Consider the following 21,779-nt stretch of genomic DNA (forward strand, 5'->3'; position numbering starts at 1 on the left):
CAAGAGCAGATATGAATGGGGATACCACTCAGTGTATTCAGCAGAAGCAAAGCAGCAGCAAAGCCAAATCATTACTCATATGAATGTATAAGTTCATCATTCATGCCTCATTTACATATGGGGTGGGTTTGCTGTATTCATCTGTGCGCCCGGTCAGTTGAGGTGCACGGTTGATATGAAAAACTCTCTGAAAGCCTGAGATGAGATGTTCTTTGATATGCTCAACTGTGAGTTGTGTAATTGGGTTGTGAAAGGGTGTATGTGTGTTTATATGTTTGCATATGTGTATTTGTATAGATGTGTATACAAATTGTTGTGTGTGTGTGTGTGTGTGTGTGTGTGTCTGAATGTATGAAAGTGTGCATATGTGTGTGCACGATTGTGAATGTGGTGTATGCATGTGTGTGCGTGTGTGTGTGTGTGTGTGTGTGTGTGTGTACATCTGTGTGTGTATGGTGAGATAAGTGTAGAGATGAGGTCATGGCTACAAGGGCATGTGAGATGCAGTCTTTTCCACAGGAAGGCACAGCCACTTCCTTTCAGCCCCATCAGCAGCCTCCCATCACAAGGTGCTGCATGTTTGCGGCGCTGTTGCCATGGTGATGTCTCGCCACATGTGTCTAGTTCATGGTGTAGTGACGCGTGCAGAGGAGAGATGCCCCACCATGCGGTAGGCCAGAACATGAAGCAGTAACCGGCTGGTGGAGGAACCGTTCCCTGGCTTTGCCTTTGTCTGGTGTTGCTCAACAAAGGACTTGTTTTTCCTTGACACAGCACTTGAGGTTTCCATCTTTGGAGGCTACATCTTTGGAGGCTGTGTGTGTGTGTGTGTGTGTGTGTGTGTGTGTGCATACGCGTGTGTGCATACGTGCGTGTGTGTGCACGTGAGTGTCTGTGTCTGTGTGAGTGTGTGTGTGTGTGTGGTTAGCTTTAAATGGCACACACAGCCTATTGCAGCCCAATGTGTGTAAAAGAGGAATGTATGGCCTTAAGAAAGTCAAGGGAATTGGAGAAGACGCTAGTAAAAAAAAATCGACCCGTGCTTGACGCAGTGCTTCATACCCTTGAGTCCATGAATCCATATGGTTTGGTGTAAAATTGGAGCGCAAGTACTATGGTGTGTGTGCCTCAAGTAATAGCTCACAGGTGCCTGGTCTAAAAGATACTGCAGACTCTGCAACTGCAGAACACTGCATATAGCACAGACACATGTACAGAACACTGCATATAGCATAGACACATGTACAGAACACTGCATATAGCATAGACACATGTACAGAACACTGCATATAGCATAGGCACATGTACAAAACACTGTTTCTGGGTATCTGTGGGTGGTCCATCCTGGCAAACTAGAGATGGGACAGACATTTACCACAGGTGTGCAGCAGAAATGGCCAGCATCGGTTTGACCGAACAGGTTGCTGTAATATGAGAAGGAAAGAACAGGACTGGTGAAATGTACAATTGCATTTTACATGTTAGCCTTTGCATGTGCTGTAGTTCATACAAGGTAAGCAGTCAGTAGTTGCAAGCCTGTTTCGACTTGCCTGAACTGACATTTCACAGTTTCTTAGTGAAAATTTAAAACACTAACAACAATGTTGTTTTTTAGTGCCTCAAAAAAAGCTACTACACTAAGAGCACTGTTCTAAGATTGGCAGTTTTGTTTACCGACAGTTATGCTGACAAAGACATTCATTCAACACTCCGGAGATTTACCCTAAAGCCAGTCAAATAGCATATGAACTGTTTTTCAGTTCAGTCACCCGGTCAACAATTTCAATAGACGGCTTTTTGTAATACATGACCTAGTTCTCCTCACATTTTGGCAGGTATCAACGTGGTAGTGTTTGCCTCTGCACTGAATACCTACCTTTGTGACCTCCTGACCTTCAGTGACCGTGACAATACTCCTCTAATAACCATCCAATCAGAACGAGCAGGTGTCCAACCAATCAGGATAAGGCCTGTCAATCAACCGTCCTGGCCAGAGCGGCACACACGCACGTGCTCACAGAGAGGGATTGCGGAGAACACACAGCATGGGAAGGGGGGAGCATTTGTTTGAGTTGGCTTTCGAGTTTCTAAATCGCTCGCTTGGCTTCTTTTCCCCTTTTCCCTTTGGCTCGTCTGGGCATTGCGGTGTCGGGTCAGGGCATGTAGAGGCATCGGCCCTCGGATCGAGCCCCGTAAACACGGACCTGCAGGGAAGTGAGTGAAGCTGTAATTACATACAGAGCTTGATGAGTCACGTGAACCTGCCAAGGAGTCTCCCGTAGGAGTGACTGTCCCGACGCGACCCGCCGGAGAAGAGGTCGCTCGTTGTCTGCCACGCACTGGAGTTATGTTTTTGTGGGCTGAACCACTGGCTGCCCCCCCCCCCCACACACACACACCACCCCTGCTCTCTACACTGGATAACCACAGATGTGCACATATTTTCACACAAATCCAGTTTATAAATAGTGGGCTTGTGGGACTCCATTGGGACTTTGTTCTCTGTGATCACAGATGTAGTGTGTTCTCATTGTCTGCAAATACAGTGGTCCTCTGCCTGTCTCTGTGTATGGGCATTCAATGCATATTTGTATCAGGACTGTGTGGAACACCAAAGAAGCTGTAGCTCTGTGTGTAGCGCTTCCCAGTAGCAGTAGCTCACTGGTACCAGAGAGAAAGCCTGTGTGTGTGTGTGTGTGTGTGTGTGTGTGTGTGTGTGTGTGTGTGTGTGTGTGTGTGTGTGTGTGTGTGTGTGTGTGTGTGTGTATCAGTATGTGCCTCTTCCTCTGCGGCTGGCCTTCTCCCCCTGATAAACGTGTGCCTAGTGGGTGTGGCTTAAGTTATGAGCATGGGTGTTGGGACTGATAAGCCTTGGGCTATTGAGAGACACAGAGAGAGTAGAAGGCTATGTTTGCACATACATACATCGCTGAGAGGGGACCTCCGTTTGTTTACCTCAGTGCGGGTTGTGATGGTGACGTGTTTAGGTCGCTACAGGATCATGTTTCCCTGAGCTTGAGAGTTTCAAAAAGCCAGTGAGTACAGACTGACCAGTAACAGAGCAACAGTCTTTGCCCTGATCTAAAAGGAATGATGTCATTGTCCTTTCCTGTGCTTGTAATTCCATCCGTACAGTAACTAAAACAGCATGGCGTGCTTGTTGCCGTCTCCTTGGAAACCTGCTCTGCGTGCTTTGTTGGGAAACCCTTTGGCCATGTGGCAGTTGAAGCCTGCTGTAACATTTAGTGTTACATTGCACCAATAGCAATGCTGTGTAAGATGTGTTAAATGCAATTGGATCAGCTATGTGCAAAACACACTGAAGGGTGGCATTCCAGTTAAGTCTTTAGTGTTACTACCTCTATTAGGTGTGTTTTCCATTGCCTCTTTTAGATACCGGCTCCTTGCTCTCTCTCTCTCTCTCTCTCTCTCTCTCTCTCTCTCTCTCTCTCTCTCTCTCTCTCTTCTTTTTCTAGATCGCTCTGCTTTTCCTTCAATGTTTACCTCTATGTCTCTCTCTGTTTCCCTTTTTTCATTGGTGGTCTGATACTTTCTAAGCAGGCTTTTCATTAAACTGTAAACAGTACGTTCATTATCCCACCCTCTTTAATTATGTCAGCTCCTTCCCTCCTTACAAATTCACTGGTCACCAGTGTCACCAAAATGCTATACCAGTATTCTGACAGCCTGCTAAGATGGAAGACACTGCTGTGCTCATTCGACTGGGTGTGTTTGTCTCTCTTGTTTTCAGGTAGACCTGAAGCTGCAATAAGGCTGGTGCTGTTGCAACTTCTCAGTCTTACAGTGGAGGGTTTCAGAGACGCAGCAGTGTGGTAAGTCCACTTGGATTTAGTATCTTTGTCTCTGAGCTCTGTGTGTGTGTGTGTGCTGGGGCATGTGTCAGTGTTTGTGTGTTCATATACATTTATGTTTGAACGTGTATATCCATTATGTGTGTGTGTGTGTGTGTGTGTGTGTGTATTTCCTAGGCTGGATGTATCACACAACAGAGCAGTCGTCAGGCCGCAACACATGGGACTCCTTCCCCTCGGCCGGACTGAACCGAGCACCATGGGCACCAGTGACCAATCGACACTGGGCTCGCCCCTCCAGGTAACCAATCACAAGCTCTAGGATTATTCCGGAACAACCAATAGAGTCAATGTGAGTTTTTACAGTGGTGATAGTAAGAGGGACATTTTCTCTTTTGCGCAGATGCAATGGGGGAATATACCAGTCCCATCATCCCTCTCAAAATCACATGACAGGAAGGACCCATCCAAGCAAAGCTCACAATGACCGGTAAGTAGATATCTGTGTCAGCATGCTCGTCATTCCTAGACATGCACAGTAGTATAGCATGGACCTGCAGTTATGTGAATGTCATTGTTGAAGACTGACATAAATAATTCTACCACACATGTGCTCCTTAGACACATCAATCATGGTTGTTACTTTAAAATATAAGAGTTGAAGTATATTGAGCAGTCAGTACATAAACAGTGGATGTTAAGATGCTTACAGCTGAATAATGTTCTGGATGGACAAGAGGAAGGGGAAGATAAATCCATGTGGATAGCAGTCTTTATCCCTTTACATACCGCATGCTTTCCTATCATCAGTATCACCCAACATGGACAAGATTCACCCTGCCCTTTATCTTTCTCTCTCTCTCTCTCTCTCTCTCTCTCTCTCTCTCTATATATATATATATATATATATATATATCTCTCTCTATCTCTCTCCCTCTCTAGGCCCATTGGAATGGGCGCCTTCGGTGACCGTGTACCCCAGCACCCCCAGAGGGATCAGAGGCCTCCCCAGCCTTGGGAGTCCCGCTACGAGCCCCACGTCCCACGGAGGAACCCCGAGTGCCCCAGCAGCAGCAGCAGCTATGGCATGGGGTCAGGAGGCCACCTGTCCAGCTCCAGCAGCCACAGCCATCCTCTGCCGCGGGTACACGTCCATTCAGCTCCACTCACAGACAGACTCCTCTTCCATTCTTCCATTCACTGCCCTGTCTTCAGTCTTGAGTTGCTCCGTCTTAACTATATGTTTGTCTCAAAACTTAACAAATGCTGTTTGTCATTGTCAGCTAGATTACAGAGGTGCAAGTCATCACATGCATCCTAAAAGTAAATAGTGCTGAGATGTGAATGATGAGGTGTTTCCAATCGTATTATATTAACCAACGTGTTGAGTATATAGAGAAGACCGTTTATTTAGTCAGGCTGAGCATGGAGCCAATAGTTATTTCTCAGTATTTATAGGAAAGTGCCTGACTCAACACTACTTATTTGACTCAACAAGCGATTCTGACTAAACTGTTCTATCTTTCTCTCCTGCCCACCTTCCTGCCCTCTCTCTCTTTCTCATTTATTTTTGGTTGTGCTTTTACTCTCCCCGTCTCTCTCTCCTTGTGTGTCTTTTCTTTTTCTCACAACACCCACACTTATTCCCGCTATCTCCAATTCTCTCTTTTTTTATCATGTGTCTTTCTATGTTTCCTGTTCCCTTCTCTCTCTCTCTCTCTCTCTCTCTCTCTCTTTCTTTTATCCCACCATCTCACAGTATGGAGGTCCCCCACCGCCGCCGCAGCAGCACCACCCTAAGTTGCGTCCCCCGCCAGCGGAGAGATGGTCCCAGGCGCCCATCCAGTCCCGGGTCTTCCCAGAGAAGGCCGCGGGGGGCTCCCTGAAGCGTCCGGTCCCCTCCCACCCAGAGATGGCAGCGCAGCGCGGCTCCCCGCAACACCACTCCCTGCCCCCCCGTGATGACTGCCCCAGGAAGAAGAGCAAGTACACCAACTCTGAGCAGGTCTGATCCCACATCAGTCTCAGTTTAACTAAGCAGGTCTAGTTTTTCAAATCAATAACCCAATAATCAATAATAAATAAGTCAGTTTGGTGCTGGCTGTGGTTTAATATCACTGCACTGTATTGGGAAGGTTCATATTCTTGTAACATTATTTCTACTTTGCACACTTTCACATTTTACCAATATCAAAACTATTACCAATACCAATTTACCCTTATCAAATTATTTTGGATTTGTGCCTCCTAAACAAGTCATTGAAAAGGAGCATGAAGTTTTATTAAAACATACATCAATATTGTGTGTAATTACATATATACTGAATTTGAGTGTACTGAATCACTCATATTGTACATATTTTACATATTACATATTATATAGAACTTAATATCAGTCTTATGCTCGTTTTAAGAGTGCATGCAACACGTTGTCTGATCAAGACGTGTCCTCATCCCTATCAATGAGATTAGCTGATTAGTCTCAGGGGTTTACTCAATGTCATGTGGTTGCCCTTAACATGTTCCCCTGACCTCTCTTTGTGAAATATCTCTGGTTGCAGGACAGCTCCCCCCACTGGTCATCTCAAGCATTGCCCAGGGGGGAGAAATGCCAAACACTGTGGATGTAGTCCACTGAAATTGTAGAGATAGTTAACACACTAATGTTGTCCAGGAATACAGTGGAAGGGCTTTTTCTGCAGTTAAGTCTGTGATATAGTAGTTATGCCAGCGATGGCTTATCAAGTACTAGATTTGCTTATCTGGCAGGTTGTTTGGTGGGGTTCCTCCCCACCTCCTTCACCTCAGTGCTCCTCCCCCTCGCAAATCCGTCGGACTAAAGCATCTGCTAAATACCTAAACCATATTCCACCTGAGCCCCTGCGCAGAAAATCATCTCTCCACCCTCTTCTCCTTCCGCAGGCTTTCCGTCCCAGGATGAAGCATTTTCCGGGTCCATCCCAGCCGCCGCCCCGGGCCCGCTCTCACACTTCGCCCACCTGGAGCCCTCCCTACCGCAGTGGCGCGCCCTGGACGCAGGTCAACAGCAGGAGCTCCCCAGCGGACTACCAGGTGAGAGACACAGCCTGGGTTTACCATCAGCTTCAACTTCAGCTGTCAGCATTAGGCACAGCATAGTGGACAACTACCGGTGTCCGTGAACGGGGTCAATATCAAGTATAAACTGGGTCAACCTAATGTATACGTTCGGGTCAAGTACAGTTTCAGGTTAAGTGCAGTTGTTGGTGTAAGGGTCTTCAAAAGTAAGCCTTTCACTTTAGTTATGGATCTTCAGATGCTGTTGAATGGTTTATTTTTAATTACATTGTAATGTTGATATGATCAGATATGACAAGGTCATTTCAAGGTCATTTTAGTGTCCTGTATTTGTGTTAATTAATGTTTGTTTTATCTCCACTTGTCGTCCCATATCAGGAACCCAGTAAATCAGACATGAATGGCCATGCCCATAGAAGCCACCCATACACCATGGACACCCCACCCTCCCTCTGTGCCCCAGCCCAAGGCTTCCACTCCAGCAAGCACCCCTCCCAGGGTTACCCCCACCGCCCACAGCGCCACCATCACCACCACAACCACCACCCACCCTCCTCCAGCCAGCACAGCCACAGCCGTCCCCCGCATCGAGGACCCAAAGGGACCTGTGATCATCGCCAGGGCCCCTCCTCACCAGCAGACTCCACCAGCGTGCCTTACAGTCACATTCCCCAGCAGCAGCAGCACCACCACCACCACCTCCATCAATCCCAGCCCCCACCCCCACACACCCCACCTCGGAGGCCCGCGGGCGACCTCAGTAGTCTCCACACTGGAGCCCCACAGCAGAGGCAGAGGCAGCAGCACGGATGCACACCCCCACGAGAGGACGGGAGAGCACAGACACGGCACGGCAAGCACACTCCGGTGAGGGTCAGACCAGTGTGTGTGCTCGCAGACATACTACATACTACATACACACACACACACACACACACACACACACACACACACACACACACACACACACACACACACACACACACACACACACACACACACACACACATGCACCTGGGGAGTGCACCTCTTAATCAAGTTAATTCAGTTCAATTGAATTCCAGTCAGTTCATGTCTGTTGTTTAATCATGGAATTCCCAAATGATTTATGCCAGCTCTCTAATTGTTTAAGCTATCAAGCCCTCATTACAGCTAATATGTGTACAGTAGGCCATCAGCTATAACTCTCTGGAATAATTATTCACCTTTGGAATTATTTCCTTTGCAGCATTTCATTATCATCTTCATTTTCATGATCATTTTCAATATTTTACACACTCATACACACACACACACACACACACACACACACACACACACACGGACAGATGCAGAATACAAAATGCCTCTCAGTGTGGTGTGTCACATACGTAGGTAATTCACACTTCAAACTGTCACCTCCCTGTCTCTAAATGATCAAGCTGAGAGATTGCACACTGGTCTCATTAGCCTCCAGAATTATAGAAAGAGTCAGATGACAGCTTGCTAGCAGTCAGTTGCAGTAACAAACCTGTTCCTACTGTGCCTAGTTCTAACTTGAGGAGACAATGAAGAATGGATGTTTCCATAAGTAATCCATACTTGCTCTTTAGTCTTTTAAAGTGTCTTTTTCAAGGTATAAAGTGTGATGGTGAACCTCTTGTGTCTTGTTGTTATTTTCATGTGCAGGAGCATGGCAGCCATGGTTCAGAGCGGGATCAGCAGCACGGGAGAGCTCCCATCGTCCCCAGGCAGAGCACCACCACCACCACCGCCTCCCCCAAACCCCATCACCCGCCCTCCAGCTCAGAGGCCACGTGCAAGGGTGAAGATAGCCAGAGAGGCCCCAGGCCGAAATCTCCCATAACGCCCAGAAGCAACAGAGCAAGATCACCATCACCATTGTCATCACCATCACCGTTGTCATCACCACCATCACCAGTGTCAGAGCAGCATCATGAGAGCCCAGACTCTACTCCTCCCTCACCAGCGATGAAGGACTCAGACCCTACCTCCCACTGCCCCTACACACTCGCTGAATTCAACCCCAGGGGTGAGAGGTCAAAAGCCCAGGTCACCCTGAGTGGCTCTTGTGGTGAACAGAGTCCTGGAGAGGTAGGGGCCGTGCCGGAAACAGAGGCGAGCAAACACAGCCGCATAGAGAAGAGGCACAGAGAAGAGAGACATCGGAAGAGGAGGAGAGAGAGAAAGGCTCACGAAGGGGGGAAGGAGACAGCGGAGAGAAAGTTAGAAGAGAGGAAAAAGAGAAAGGGGAGAGAGGAAAAACAAGGCGAGAAGAATTTGTCCAGAAAGGGAGAGGAGGGGAAACTGAGGAAGCTAAAGAGAAAGAGCAGTAAAGAGGAGAGCAGGAAGGAGAAGAAGAGCTCATGGAAAGACAGACTGGAGCAAGTGAAGAAAGAACCCTCAGAGTCTCCACGGAAACCCTGTGCAGAATCCACAGTGACAGCCAAGCCCAGACCCGTCGCAGTCAACCAGCAGGCGTTGCCCAGTCAGCCATCAGCCAATCATATGTCGTCTGAGAATCATGGGAAACCCAAGCAAAAAGAGAGGGGCAGTAGGGGCGGGGTCACCAGCCAACACCAGCCAATCACTGCAAATACCTCAGGGCTTACCCTCCCCCACAGGGCACCACCAGCCAATCACAGCAGCCGTTTGCCACCACACTCATCCAAAGACACCACCCGTAAAAGGGTCGCAGAGAGACCACACCTCCCTGTGAAGGACTCCTCCCAAACCAGCAGCGGCAGCAAAGCCCGGAAGCCCACCAGCAGTGAGAACAGCTCAGAAGGACGCACACACCGCCCTCCCTCCATGTCAGACCCACCCAGCAGCAGAGAGGAGAAGACAGCTCCCCGCCCAGAGGCCCCAGAGCTGCAACCTGCCTTGGGGGCTTGTAGCGACGACGACCTGGGCAATGAGCCTCCGGGCAGCCCCCCCATCCTCAGCCTGCAAGGCTCCCCCGTGTCCGTGCTGAGCGACGATGACGAGGACGTGATGGAGGAGGAGAAGATCATCATGCGCCGGCCGGTGCTGCAGCCCAGCCCGACATCAAGCCCCCTCTGTCCGTCGCCCTGTGAAGACGTCATCCCAGTGGACGCGAGGGCCGAGTCAGGCACCGACCTCCGCCACAGTGACCTGGCCAGGCTGTATGGTGTCACGGACCCGCCCAAGGAGATGGAGGAAGACGATGCCGAGGAAGAGGAAGCAGAGCAGAAGGACAATAGTGGTGGGGATGCATCGAGTTCTCAGCCTCCGCGACGTCCACACCTGCACCAGACAGGCATAGGAGACATGTTCAAATCACTTGCTTCCATCTTGGGTAACCATAGGTATACGTACAGAGGAGGCCCATTTGGGCGTCCACCCCCCAGTGCTCTCGTTGGGGTGAAGTACTCCTCTTCACTGTCTTTGGGCTCTGAAATCCACTGCCAGGAACAACAGACTGCATCCACGACGCTCTCCAACCAGTCTACCTCAGACCAGACACCTCAACCCCAACTGCAGTCAGAGCCGACGTCGGATGAAGAGAGAGACTCAAAGAGACATTTGCTGCAGGGAAGACCAGATCTTTCTGAAAGCAAGCTGAAGACGGATCACGACCAGGTGGACAATCCAGACTCGGAGAAAAAGTCTTTGCAGCTATCTCCTGAGAAGGCCTCAAAGGCGAGTGTGAAGAAGCCTTCAAAACAGAGCAAGCTGAACCACAACTGTGATGATCGGGTGAGCCAACATGCCACCTCCGCTGTGACTAGCAGCAAGGCCACACAAGAGGTGGAGAGGAAAGAGAGGAAAAAGGAGAAAAAAGCTGAGGACACAAACGAACAGATCAAGAAAGGGCGAGATGGACTGAAGTGCCAGAAGAGAGATGAGAAAGAGCGAGAGAGTAGCCTGAAAATGAAGCGAGAGACCAGAAAGGTGGATCAGCATAAGGAGACAAAGAAACCAAGAGAGAGGAGTGAAGGAGAGAATAAAACGTCCACTATTTCCACTTGCCCTTCCTCGTCAAAGTCTGCCCCTGTTTGGCCCTCCAAACAGTCAAAGGAGAACAAGACTAACTCAAAAGTTCCTGAGGACACCAACCACCAGAGCAAAGGAGAGAAGGTCCGGAAGGTCCATGAGAAAAGTCAAGCAGTTACTAGTGATAAAACAGAACCACCTCCCATTGAAAAGAAAAGCAAAGAGCTAGAGAAGGTGGAGGCCAAAACATCCACCACAGTCTGCAACTCCATCACCACAACAGCCAAAGCAGCAACTGTTGCATCAGTGTCGTCATCGTCATCATCAGTGTCATCACCATCATCACCATCATCACCACCATCACCATCATCATCACCATCATCGACAATATCAGTAACTACATCGACAACAGCGGCAGCCACTACAATCACAAACACCTCCACTTCCACCTCTTCTTCCACGGCTCCTCCCCAAATCCGCTTTCCTGTTGGCCTGGGGAGGGCGGACTTCCTCAAGCTGCAGGCCCTGTCCATCGCGCCGCTGAAGGAGCTGAAGATTCGCCTGATCAAGGTGGAGAGCGGAGAGCGGAGCACCTTCATCGCCTCCGAGCTGGAGAAGAAGAGGATCCCGCTGTCAGATATCAGTATTAAGAACACGGCTGAGGAGGTCATCAAAGCCTGCAAGTGAGTGGAATTAGAGGAAAGGGAGAGCGGGGAAGGGAAAAAAGCTAGGGGGAGAGGTAGAGGAGGGTAAGATGAGAAAATAGGAATGCATTAAACTGAACCAAACGATGGGGGAATAATGTGCATTAAGGCCCTGTCTCGGGTGAGCTAGTGTCCATTTTAATCGTGAACCCAATAATGGGATGAGATGTCATGATGAACACAGGCATTCCGTGGCGCTGTGTTTACGAACATAGCTCATCCAAGGCCAGACCATGTACCTCAGCAAATGTCAACCTCAAGGTCATCCAAAGGTCATTGATCGTTTCTGTCTCTGTTTTTGTGCACCACAGGAGTACGTGTGTGAAGGGGAAGTTCCGTGAGTCCTATCTGCTCCCTGCCTTCTCAGTGAAGCCTGTCCTCTCCACTGAAACCCCCATTCCTCGGGAGAAGCTCAACCCCCCCACACCAAGCATTTATGTAAGCCTCCCTAACCACCATAACGCCAGATCCCACATAGATGGACTAATCAGTCAGTCACTTGTGGTGACAGAAATGTCTGAAAATGCTGGAGATCCACCTTTGCATGCCACTGCATTACATTACATATCAGAAAAAAGAGAACTGTAAGATGTGAAGTCATTCATACTTGAAAAACGGTTTTGTCCACAAACATGTTTAGCTGAAACGGTGCACACCTGTTATAACTTTATACTCCTACTTGGTAAAGTGAAATACCCCTAGAAGTGAACTGCAGGTGATTGAGTGTAGTTTCAATGACCTCCTGTTTTAATTTTGCTTTGTTTTGAATCTCTGTGTTTACGCCTGAGGGGTGATCGTGTTGAGCCCTTAGTCGGTAGCTGTTTATCTGTCTCATTTGGTCCCCTATGGCAACAGTGGTGGCTCAGCTGGTACTGTTGGGAGTGTTTGTGCGTGCTGCTGATGAAAGGCTTTGCTGACAGCATGCTGTGCCCTGTCTTTGTGTGTGTGTGTGTGTGTGTGTGTGTGTGTGTGTGTGTGTGTGTGTGTGTGTGTGTGTGTGTGTGTGTGTGTGTGTGTGTGTGTGTGTGTGTGTGTGTGTGTGTGTGTGTGTGTGTGTGTGTGTGTGTGTGTGTGTGCACTGTATTCAGCTGGAGAGTAAGAGGGACGCCTTCTCCCCCGTGCTCCTGCAGTTCTGTTGCGACCCCAAAAACCCCGTCACTGTCATCAGAGGCCTGGCAGGTTCTCTACGCCTCAGTGAGTCATCTCTCTTTCTCTCTCACACACACACACACACACACACTCTCTCACACACACACACACACACACACACACACACACAAATGTACACCCACACACACACATACAGGTGGATCACATACATTGAAACATGAACCTGCTCAAAGATAGCAAGATAGCAGCTACAGCAGCACAGGTGAGCTGTATAGCCCGTAGGACCCCGGCTCAGGTGGAAGTTCGTAAGGGAGAACCCACAGAGCTTCTCTTCCCACGCCTCTTCATATCCACTTCTCCTCACCCCCCTTGCATATCTCCTTTTTTTCCTTCCCTGTAACTATTCTTTTTTTTTCTTTTCGTTTGTCATTTCCCCCATGTCCTTGTTGTTGTTTACTCCTCATCTCTATCGTTCTCATCACCCTTCCTCCCTTCTTCCCCCACCCTTCCGCAGACCTGGGGCTGTTCTCCACTAAGTCCCTGGTGGAGGCGAATGCGGAGCATTCGGTGGAGGTGCGCACGCAGGTGCAGCAGCCCGCCGATGAGAACTGGAACCCCAGCGGCTCCGCCCAGACCTGGCCCTGTGAGAGCAGCCGCTCCCACACCACCATCGCCAAGTACGCCCAGTATCAGGCCTCCAGCTTCCAGGAGAGCCTGCAGGTGAGGACACACACACACACACACACACACTCACACACACACTCTCACTCACACACACACACACGCACACACCACCACCATAGCCAAGTACGCCCAGTATCAGGCCTTCAGCTTCCAGGAGAATCTGCTGGTAAACACACCCACACACACACACACATCGCCAAGTACCATGTATACAAACACACACATCCTAAAACATGCCTAGAATACAGAGCCTATATAATCTGTTGCACTTCACAGGAGGAGAAGGACAGTGAGGATGAGGATGAAGAAAAGAAGCCTTCTTCCTCCGGCTCTGCATCCATCCCAGCCCCCGGGGTCACTAATGCCAGGTGAGGACCTGTGTGCCCAGTGATTACATGCACACTAGGAATATACTGCAGCATAGCAATGTTGGCCCACACATCTTCTGTCATCTACTGAGTTTGCCACTTTGGAATTTAATAAAAATAAAATAAAAAACACCTGTATTTTTTTCCAGCTCTGATCAGAAACCAACTGGAAAGATCATCAAATTTGGCACCAACATCGACCTCTCGGACCCTAAGAGGTAAAGCTGGTGACATGAATTCTGACCTGTGTGTTAGTGTAGTGGGGGTTATAACCAAGAAGTATGTTGCATCAGAATGGCGTAACATTTGATGTCACACATAAGACACGTTTTTGGGTATGTGTAAATATTGTGTAAATACAGTGCCTGTAAGTACAGGTACAGTATATAAGTACATTATTCTACTTTCATATGCTACAAAGTTTATTGAAATACTCACTTTGCTGTATCCAGTATAACCAAATCCACTGTTAAACTTCAGCTATGTCCTGAAACTAAGGCATGTTTTTCTAAGCATTTAACAGGCTCAGAATATGTATGGAAAACATGCTCTTTGCTTGTAGCATTCCACTGTGTGGGTATTGAGGTCTTTATTCTGTATCTGTTTTACGACCTCTTGTCTCTTCCCCCCATCTTTGCTATTCTACTTTTCTCCCTGCTACAACTCTTGAATTTCCAGGGTAGACCAGAAACAGACTGGCTTCCAGTCTGGAGTCGGTTCTGCTGATGGTCTTCTTCATATTTAGCAAGAACTCTTTATTTGCCTCTGTCGCCGTACACATTTTCCGAAAAGTCAACACTGGGAAATTATGTGCAATACAAACACAAACATGACGCCAGAGCAGCCAAAAAGCAGAACTGATTAAAGTTCTATCGTTTATACATAAAAAGTAAATTTTAGAAATCAGCAGCAATTCTTTAAAAAAAAGATCTGTCTATTTAATGCCAAAAATATTGAAGGTAGGATGTTCAGTAGATTTTCCCCTGATGCTCTGACTAATACAACAGGGATACCCTGAGCCATATCGCCCCACCACAGTATTGCATTGGGATGGTGAGAGCCGTTATTGATTCATGTTGTGGGTGACCCTTAGGTGGAAGCCCCAGCTCCAGGAGCTGCTGAAGCTGCCGGCCTTCATGCGAGTGGCCTCCAGCGGCAACATGCTGAGCCACGTGGGCCACACCATCCTGGGCATGAACACCGTGCAGCTCTACATGAAGGTGCCCGGCAGCCGCACGCCAGGTCAGTGTGTGTGAGTGTGTGTGTGTGAGTGTGAGTGTGTGTGTGTGTGTGAGTGTGAGTGTGAGTGTGTGTGTGTGAGTGTGAGTGTGTGTGTGTGTGTGTGAGTGTGTGTGTGTGAGAGAGAGAGAGAGAGAGAGACTCACTTGCATATTACAGACAGTGAGGGAGGGAGAGCTGTGTGTTTGAGTCTGTGTTCATGTGTGAAAGAGGTAAAAGCTAGCTGAACTGTGGCTGTATGAGTAAAGGTGCAGTTGTGTCCTCTCTCAGGTCACCAGGAGAACAACAACTTCTGCTCCGTGAACATAAACATCGGCCCTGGAGACTGCGAGTGGTTTGCTGTCCATGAACACTACTGGGCGGCCATCAATGACTTCTGTGAGAAGTAAGAGCCTACTGATAGCAGCTTCATCATTACATCATTCATCAGTACATCGTTACATCATTCATCTCCCTGGAGGCAACACCACTTCTGACAATCCATGTGACAATCCATAGCCAAATAATTTCTTCCATTTTGAACATGTCTGAACAAGGTTTCTCTGTAACAAATGCCATTACAGTAACCTTGTTCCATTGTAGTAATACTATTAAGTACAGCATCAAGTACACATCAATTATCAACACGTGACAGCGCATTGATACTCTATACTTACATGAACCAATAATGTAATCCTTACTGTGACTGTAGTAAATGTATATAGTATATAGTATATAGTATATACTGTATGTCTGTTGATATGTGCCATTAGGATTGATACCCATGAGCACTCCCCCATTGTGACATGGTGTTCTGTCACCTCTGTCCCCCGTTCCCTCTCTACCAGGCATGGCGTGGACTACCTGACCGGCTCCTGGTGGCCAGTGCTGGAGGACCTGTACCGGTCCAACATTCCAGTGTACCGCTTCATCCAGCGGCCCGGCGACCTGGTGTGGATCAACGCTGGGACCGTGCACTGGGTCCAGGCCGTGGGCTGGTGCAACAACATCGCCTGGAACGTCGGCCCTCTAAACTGTGAGTGAAAGCATTGGTGAGATGGAGTCACAGATGAATGAAGCAAATACCTGGGAAAGACTACAGTGTGTGTGTGCGTGTGTGCGTGTGTGCGTGTGTGAGTGTGTGTGTGTGTGTGTGTGAGTGTGAGTGTGAGTGTGAGTGTGTGTGTGTGTGTGTGTGCGTGTGCGTGTGCGTGTGCGCGTGCGCGAGTGTGAGTGTGAGTGTGAGTGTGCGTGTGCGTGTGCGTGTGTGTCCGTGTGCGAGTGTGTGTCTGTGTGCATGTGTGTGTGTATGTGTGCGTGTGTGTATGTGTGTGTGCGTGTGAGTGAGTGTGTGTGGGTGTGTTTGTATGGGCAGGCGCAGTGGGTATTAGGATGTTCTGTCAGCCTTCTTATCTCGGCATCATAATCTCGATAAGAAGACTTTCATGTCAATCACTTCCTCTATTCCCTCGTGCGCAGTAATTACTGGGGAGGTTACACAAGCGGCACACGCAGACTGGCCATGAATCAGATTTACTCTCTCCAGCCACAACACTGAAACATCAGTAGTTGATATGAATAGGGTTTTATTTTGTTAATTTCCCTTCAAAACCAAGTGGTACATCATCATGACAAAGGAGGCTTAACTATAAATGATATATAATTGTCATAAAGACACTTGTTTGCATCTTTAGTGAGGTTTAAATCAAAATGGACCAAAATCAAATGTTTACAAAAAAACATTATTAACATGCATGTCAGACCAGTCAAGTCTGAGCAGGACTTCAACAAGTGTACTAAGTACTTATTTTAATTTACAGCAAAAGAGTCACTTCATACCTTTTAAGAGCCACTACAAAATCTCTACCATCTCTCTTTCTACTCTCTACCTTTAAACCCACTGGTACCTTAGAAAGCAGGTCAGAGCTGCTTGGTAATAAATGTCAGTCCCCAAACTCTCAAAGAGTGTTTTTTGTAACAAAGCCCTTAGCAAGACCTAGTTAATCCTGCTGCTATAATGCCTGCCGTCCAGTGTAGAGATTATGGCTTGGGAAATGGATGCCTTCCAGCGACCTCTTACTCTCTCCTCTTCCCTGGTCTCGATTACTCCCAGCCTACCAATACCAGCTGGCTCTGGAGCGATTTGAGTGGAACGAGGTCAAAAAGGTCAAGTCCATTGTTCCCATGATCCACGTCTCCTGGAATGTGGCCCGCACAATCAAGATTACGGACCCAGACACTCATAAAATGATCAAGTGAGTCTCCATCCATCTAATTATTTTGTATGTGTGTGTGTTTGTTTGTTTGTTTTCAGAATGCACTATGTTTGGTTCATGTTACTTAGTATTAATGTATTATGTACCAAGTGTGATTAGTGTGTGTATTAGGATACAACCATGTCAGAATAAATGGGCTAGTGACTGACAGACTGAGTGCTTAACCCAGTCAATTCACCACAGCCCTAGAAACTGAAGGAGCGTTTAAATGACTTTCAGATAGAGATGCTACAGATAACATACGTACATTTTCCTTGTGGATAAACGGCAAACGGGTTTCGTCTTAGCTTAGCGCAGTTGTACTTTACAACTGGTTCAGTTCTACTCAACAGGCAGACACCAGCTGAACACCAACAAATACAGCTACATTTAACGCGGCCTTCAGCGTGCAGCCTTAAAATGTCATCCAGTGTTTGTCGTCACCTCCTCTCATTTCCTGTGTGTGCCTCTTTTCTGTGTCATGTTGTCGCAGGCATTGCCTCCTTCAGTCTATGAAGCATATCCAGATTCTGCGAGACCAGCTGGTCGCCACGGGCAACAAGATCTCCTACCAGAGCCGTGTGAAGGACGAACCCGCCTACTACTGCAACGAGTGTGATGTGAGTCTCTCTGGAACATTTCCTAACCTTGCACGTGTTGTCCCATGGTGTTGCACATTGTAGTTCTCTGCATCCCTTCCTACAACCAACCATGTTGGCCATAGGCCTACTCTGTGATCAGTAGTGCTTGCCAGGTCAGTGTGTTATAGTCCATTACATTCAATTAGGGGTGTATTTATGACCACTTAAGTTCTGTTAGAAGTTCGAAAATCTTTCCACAAAATAAAAGTGGTCACGGTTTTGTTGTCTTCTTTTATACTCTATTGATTCACAGCACTCGGTAGAATACTATGAATACAGCCCAGTTGTGCAGAACACAAGAGGGTGATTTCAATTCTCCAGATCATATCATACTGAACTTGTGTTTTACTATCAGCAATCACAACCCCAATGTCTATAGGACTCAGACTGGTTTACAGGGTGTCTGACCATGCATTGTGCTTGTGTGTGTGTGCTTGTGTGTGTGTGTGTGTGTGTGTGTGTGTGTGTGTGCGTGCGCGTGCGCGTGCGTGTGCGTGTGTGCAGTTGGAGGTGTTCTGCCTGCTGTTTGTGACGAGCGAGAGCAGCAACAGGAAGACGTACGTGGTGCACTGTGAGGACTGCGCCCGCCAGCACTGCCCCAGCATGACCGGAGTGGTGGTGCTGGAGCAGTACCGTGTCGAGGAGCTCATGAACATCTACGACAGCTTCAACGTGGTGAGAGACACACACACACACACACACACATACACATGCATACACACACACACACACACACACACACACACACACATGCATACACACACACACACACACACACACACATGCATACACACACACACACATGCATATACACACACACACACACATGCATACACACACACACACACACACACACACACACACACACACACATGCATACACACACACACACACACACACACACGCACACAATACTATCAGTACTTGCAAAGGATGCGTGTGTTACACAAATGGCAACGGCAACGGCAGCTGCAACTCTAAATCTTTCTCTACATGTAAACCTACTGAAGAAAACACGCCTCTGAATGTTGACCTGAGGAAGGGATGAGCAGACCCCTCAATGACAAAATTTTCACACTGTTAACCCCGTTATTTATGCTCTCTCTCTCTCTCTCTTTCTCTCTGTGTTTGTGTTTGTGTGTTTGTGTGTGTCTTAGGCTCCCTTACCTTGCTCCAAGTGAGGCAGGAACCTTTTTGACCCCCCTCAGCAGCCATAGCCAAATCCTTCCAGCTCTGATGCCTGCTCCCTTAACAACCACTACTGTTCCGTCTCCATGAGCAACCAGTCAAAACAAACACGCACGTTTACTCTGTAGTGTTTACACAAGAGCACAGCATCAGCAAACGATACCTTCAGCTCCATTGTCTTCCCCCCCCTCTTTACCAGCGACTTCATCAGAAACAATCTGGGGCATGATAGGAAGGACAAGATATTCCTGCTCTCGGCTAGCATACCGGACTCGGACAGAAAATGTGAATTTGTGTTGGAATTTCATATCAGGTTATTTAAACTACGAATGGGAACTGCTGTGATTACACAAGGTGTAAGGACAAAAAGAAAACAAACAAACAAACAAACAAAACAAAAAAAACAAGTTGCCGAACATGCGCATTTATTCAGGTACTAGTTTACTCTTTAATTTACTCTTATGCAAATCTGACAGAATCATGGCCGGTCTGGTTATTGTGTGTCTGTGAGTGAGGCGAGGCAGCTGTGTTTTTGCTAGCGTAACATCTGTGGAATCACCTTGTCTATGAGGGAGTTGGTCTCTATGGCGTTGCTCCGATTCTTTTTGATGATGATCTTTTCACAGTGTGATAAAGCTCTTTTCTTTCATTTTTTTTGTCCTTGATTTTTATATTCTTCATTGGGTGCTATTTTGATTAGATTTTTTTGTATTTATTCTTATTGTACTGGTATAGACTTCTTTCTTACAGCCTAGAATTATTACACCATTTTGGCCTTGTGACTTGTATTTAGATAAAAAGATAAAAACAATGGAACAGTGAAGTTTTTTTCTAATGCATTACGAATATGAAATATATATCTATGTTTTTCCGAGTTCTCAAAAGATACGGGTTTGCTTGAAGGCTGATTTAGTTGCATTTGTGTAAAGAAACCATGTGTGTGTGTGTGGGTGTGTGTGTGTGTGTGTGTGTGTGTGTGTGTGTAGTGGATCTTTTGTATAATCCCAAATCATTCCTGCTCCAACAGAGATTGTCACACATTGCAATGCTTTTAATGTTCAAGATAGTTTCTGCTTTTTTTTTCATTTGCTTTTCACAGTATCAGTGATCTCCTTTGTGTTTGAAAATCGGAATTGTATGTCGTTATTTATTTCAGGGTTTCGTTTGTTTGTTTTCCGTATGTATTTATTAAACATCCGTGGTGCTCCTTTTTAATATGGGATTGCCAGATTTTTTAAGTTTTATATTGTCCATGTCCACGAGGCAGAAGAGGGGGAAGTCTGATTTTAAATGGTGCTTCATCCCCCTCCCGCCCTCTGAAATGACATGTAAATGATCTATAGATTGAAGAGAAGAACTATAGCTTACTCTCTACTGGTTGGTGCTTAGAACCGGAGTCAGTACTCATTTATGAATGGAATGTCTTTGTACTGTAACAGATGGGTTCAGATTTGTTTCTCCTCCTTTTGAACTTTTAAAACACATTATTGTAAACGTGCTTTACTATTCTGACAATTATCATGAATATTATTGTTGTAATAATAATGATTATTATTATACAAACACACAAGAGCGGAAAAAAAAATGTGGAGTGTGTGCTGAGGTAAAGATTTTGTGTCAGTTGCCTCTTCATGAATATTTTCTTTGTTTTTTCAAGGTAGCATTAAACCTCGTTTTTCTCCTTATTTATGCTGTACTTTTGTACAGAAATCTAATCACACAACAAGACAAACTGAGCCAGACCTGTCTTAAACACTCTGTGGTTTTGATTATTGATTACATAAAAAAAATAAAAACATTTTGATAGATCTATGTCTGTTTGTTCAGGCTTTGTACATAACCGACTACAGATCAGACAGATTATCTTCCTGCCAATTAGAGCAACTGGACTTCAATGGATGTTGTTTTTTTTCTTTCAAGACAATTATTTCCTCTTAGACAACAGCCTGGCACAACTCAGAAACAGGGAGTAGGGGGGTATATGGTTGGGGTGGGGGGGTGGTGGACATTTAAGGGACACCTCTCTTTGGCCGACAGTTCGGGCCACGGATATCCTGGCTCCGAGGACAGGAAAGCCGGCCTTCCTTCACCGTGACTCGCTCAGGATATCCCTTCCGTGCTCTTTCCTCCCTCCACACACTATTCCCCCACTCTGACTGCATATTTTTAATCTTTTTTTTTCTCTTTCCATCCATTTCTCCCTGGTGCCCTCTTTTGCCTTTATCCATCTCCAGACGTGCCCCCCTCCCAAAACAGCACGAGAAAATAAACAGCAACATCAAGAGACGCTGATACTGGAGAGAGGGGAAAAAGAAATAATTTAGCCCCCTCTTTGAACTCAAATCCCACCTGCTCTCTTATCATCAATGTGATCCCGTCTTTCTCTCTCTAACCCTCTCTCTCTTTCTCCCCCCCTCTCTCTCTTTCTCCCTATCCCTCCCGTGTAGTTGATTTTTTTCTCTGTGGGTCATAATTCTCATGCCTTTCTCTCATTCACCCCCTCACAATCAGAACCTGTGTTCTGTTTTTCATCCACCACAACCCCACCACCTCGTTGGCCGCCAGACTCAAACCCGACACTGTCCAGACTGACGTTGGCCAGACAGAGACCTCCCATCCCCCCCATCTCTCTCTCTCTCTCTCTCTCCCTCTCTCTCTCTCGCTCTCTCTCACTCTATCTCTGCCACCATCACCCATTATCAGCACAACTCCCCCAGAGATTCATCGTGCAGCTCCCTTGCTCTCCCCTGTGCCCTCCTGGAGTAAAGCAATCATATGGCAGACA

At 47.1% G+C, this 21,779-nt stretch overlaps 1 protein-coding gene across 6 annotated transcripts in view; it reads left to right on the forward strand.

Annotated features, from left to right (window-relative positions):
- Positions 1 to 20,802, forward strand: part of kdm6bb (lysine (K)-specific demethylase 6B, b) — a 33,771-nt gene extending 12,969 nt beyond the window's left edge. For 5 of the 6 annotated variants that reach the window (XM_042708472.1, XM_042708473.1, XM_031571926.2 and 2 more), the window contains 20 exons: positions 3,752 to 3,833; positions 3,990 to 4,113; positions 4,216 to 4,302; positions 4,755 to 4,956; positions 5,572 to 5,817; positions 6,735 to 6,884; positions 7,248 to 7,736; positions 8,538 to 11,509; positions 11,842 to 11,968; positions 12,619 to 12,724; positions 13,155 to 13,360; positions 13,601 to 13,692; positions 13,842 to 13,910; positions 14,786 to 14,934; positions 15,202 to 15,316; positions 15,759 to 15,946; positions 17,024 to 17,165; positions 17,659 to 17,785; positions 18,311 to 18,481; positions 18,964 to 20,802. In XM_042708472.1, coding sequence (XP_042564406.1) covers positions 3,995 to 4,113; positions 4,216 to 4,302; positions 4,755 to 4,956; positions 5,572 to 5,817; positions 6,735 to 6,884; positions 7,248 to 7,736; positions 8,538 to 11,509; positions 11,842 to 11,968; positions 12,619 to 12,724; positions 13,155 to 13,360; positions 13,601 to 13,692; positions 13,842 to 13,910; positions 14,786 to 14,934; positions 15,202 to 15,316; positions 15,759 to 15,946; positions 17,024 to 17,165; positions 17,659 to 17,785; positions 18,311 to 18,481; positions 18,964 to 18,987 — 5,781 coding nt within the window. In that variant the 5' untranslated portion in view covers positions 3,752 to 3,833; positions 3,990 to 3,994 and the 3' untranslated portion in view covers positions 18,988 to 20,802. Of the gene's footprint in view, positions 1 to 2,778; positions 3,036 to 3,751; positions 3,834 to 3,989; positions 4,114 to 4,215; positions 4,303 to 4,754; positions 4,957 to 5,571; positions 5,818 to 6,734; positions 6,885 to 7,247; positions 7,737 to 8,537; positions 11,510 to 11,841; positions 11,969 to 12,618; positions 12,725 to 13,154; positions 13,361 to 13,600; positions 13,693 to 13,841; positions 13,911 to 14,785; positions 14,935 to 15,201; positions 15,317 to 15,758; positions 15,947 to 17,023; positions 17,166 to 17,658; positions 17,786 to 18,310; positions 18,482 to 18,963 lie in introns of those variants that run through there. The other variant, XM_031571927.2, reaches the window with a different exon arrangement.
- Positions 20,803 to 21,779: the final 977 nt, after the last annotated feature.

The sequence above is a fragment of the Clupea harengus genome, chromosome 8 (assembly GCF_900700415.2).
Source record: "Clupea harengus chromosome 8, Ch_v2.0.2, whole genome shotgun sequence".
In the NCBI taxonomy this organism is placed as follows: Eukaryota; Metazoa; Chordata; class Actinopteri; order Clupeiformes; family Clupeidae; genus Clupea; species Clupea harengus.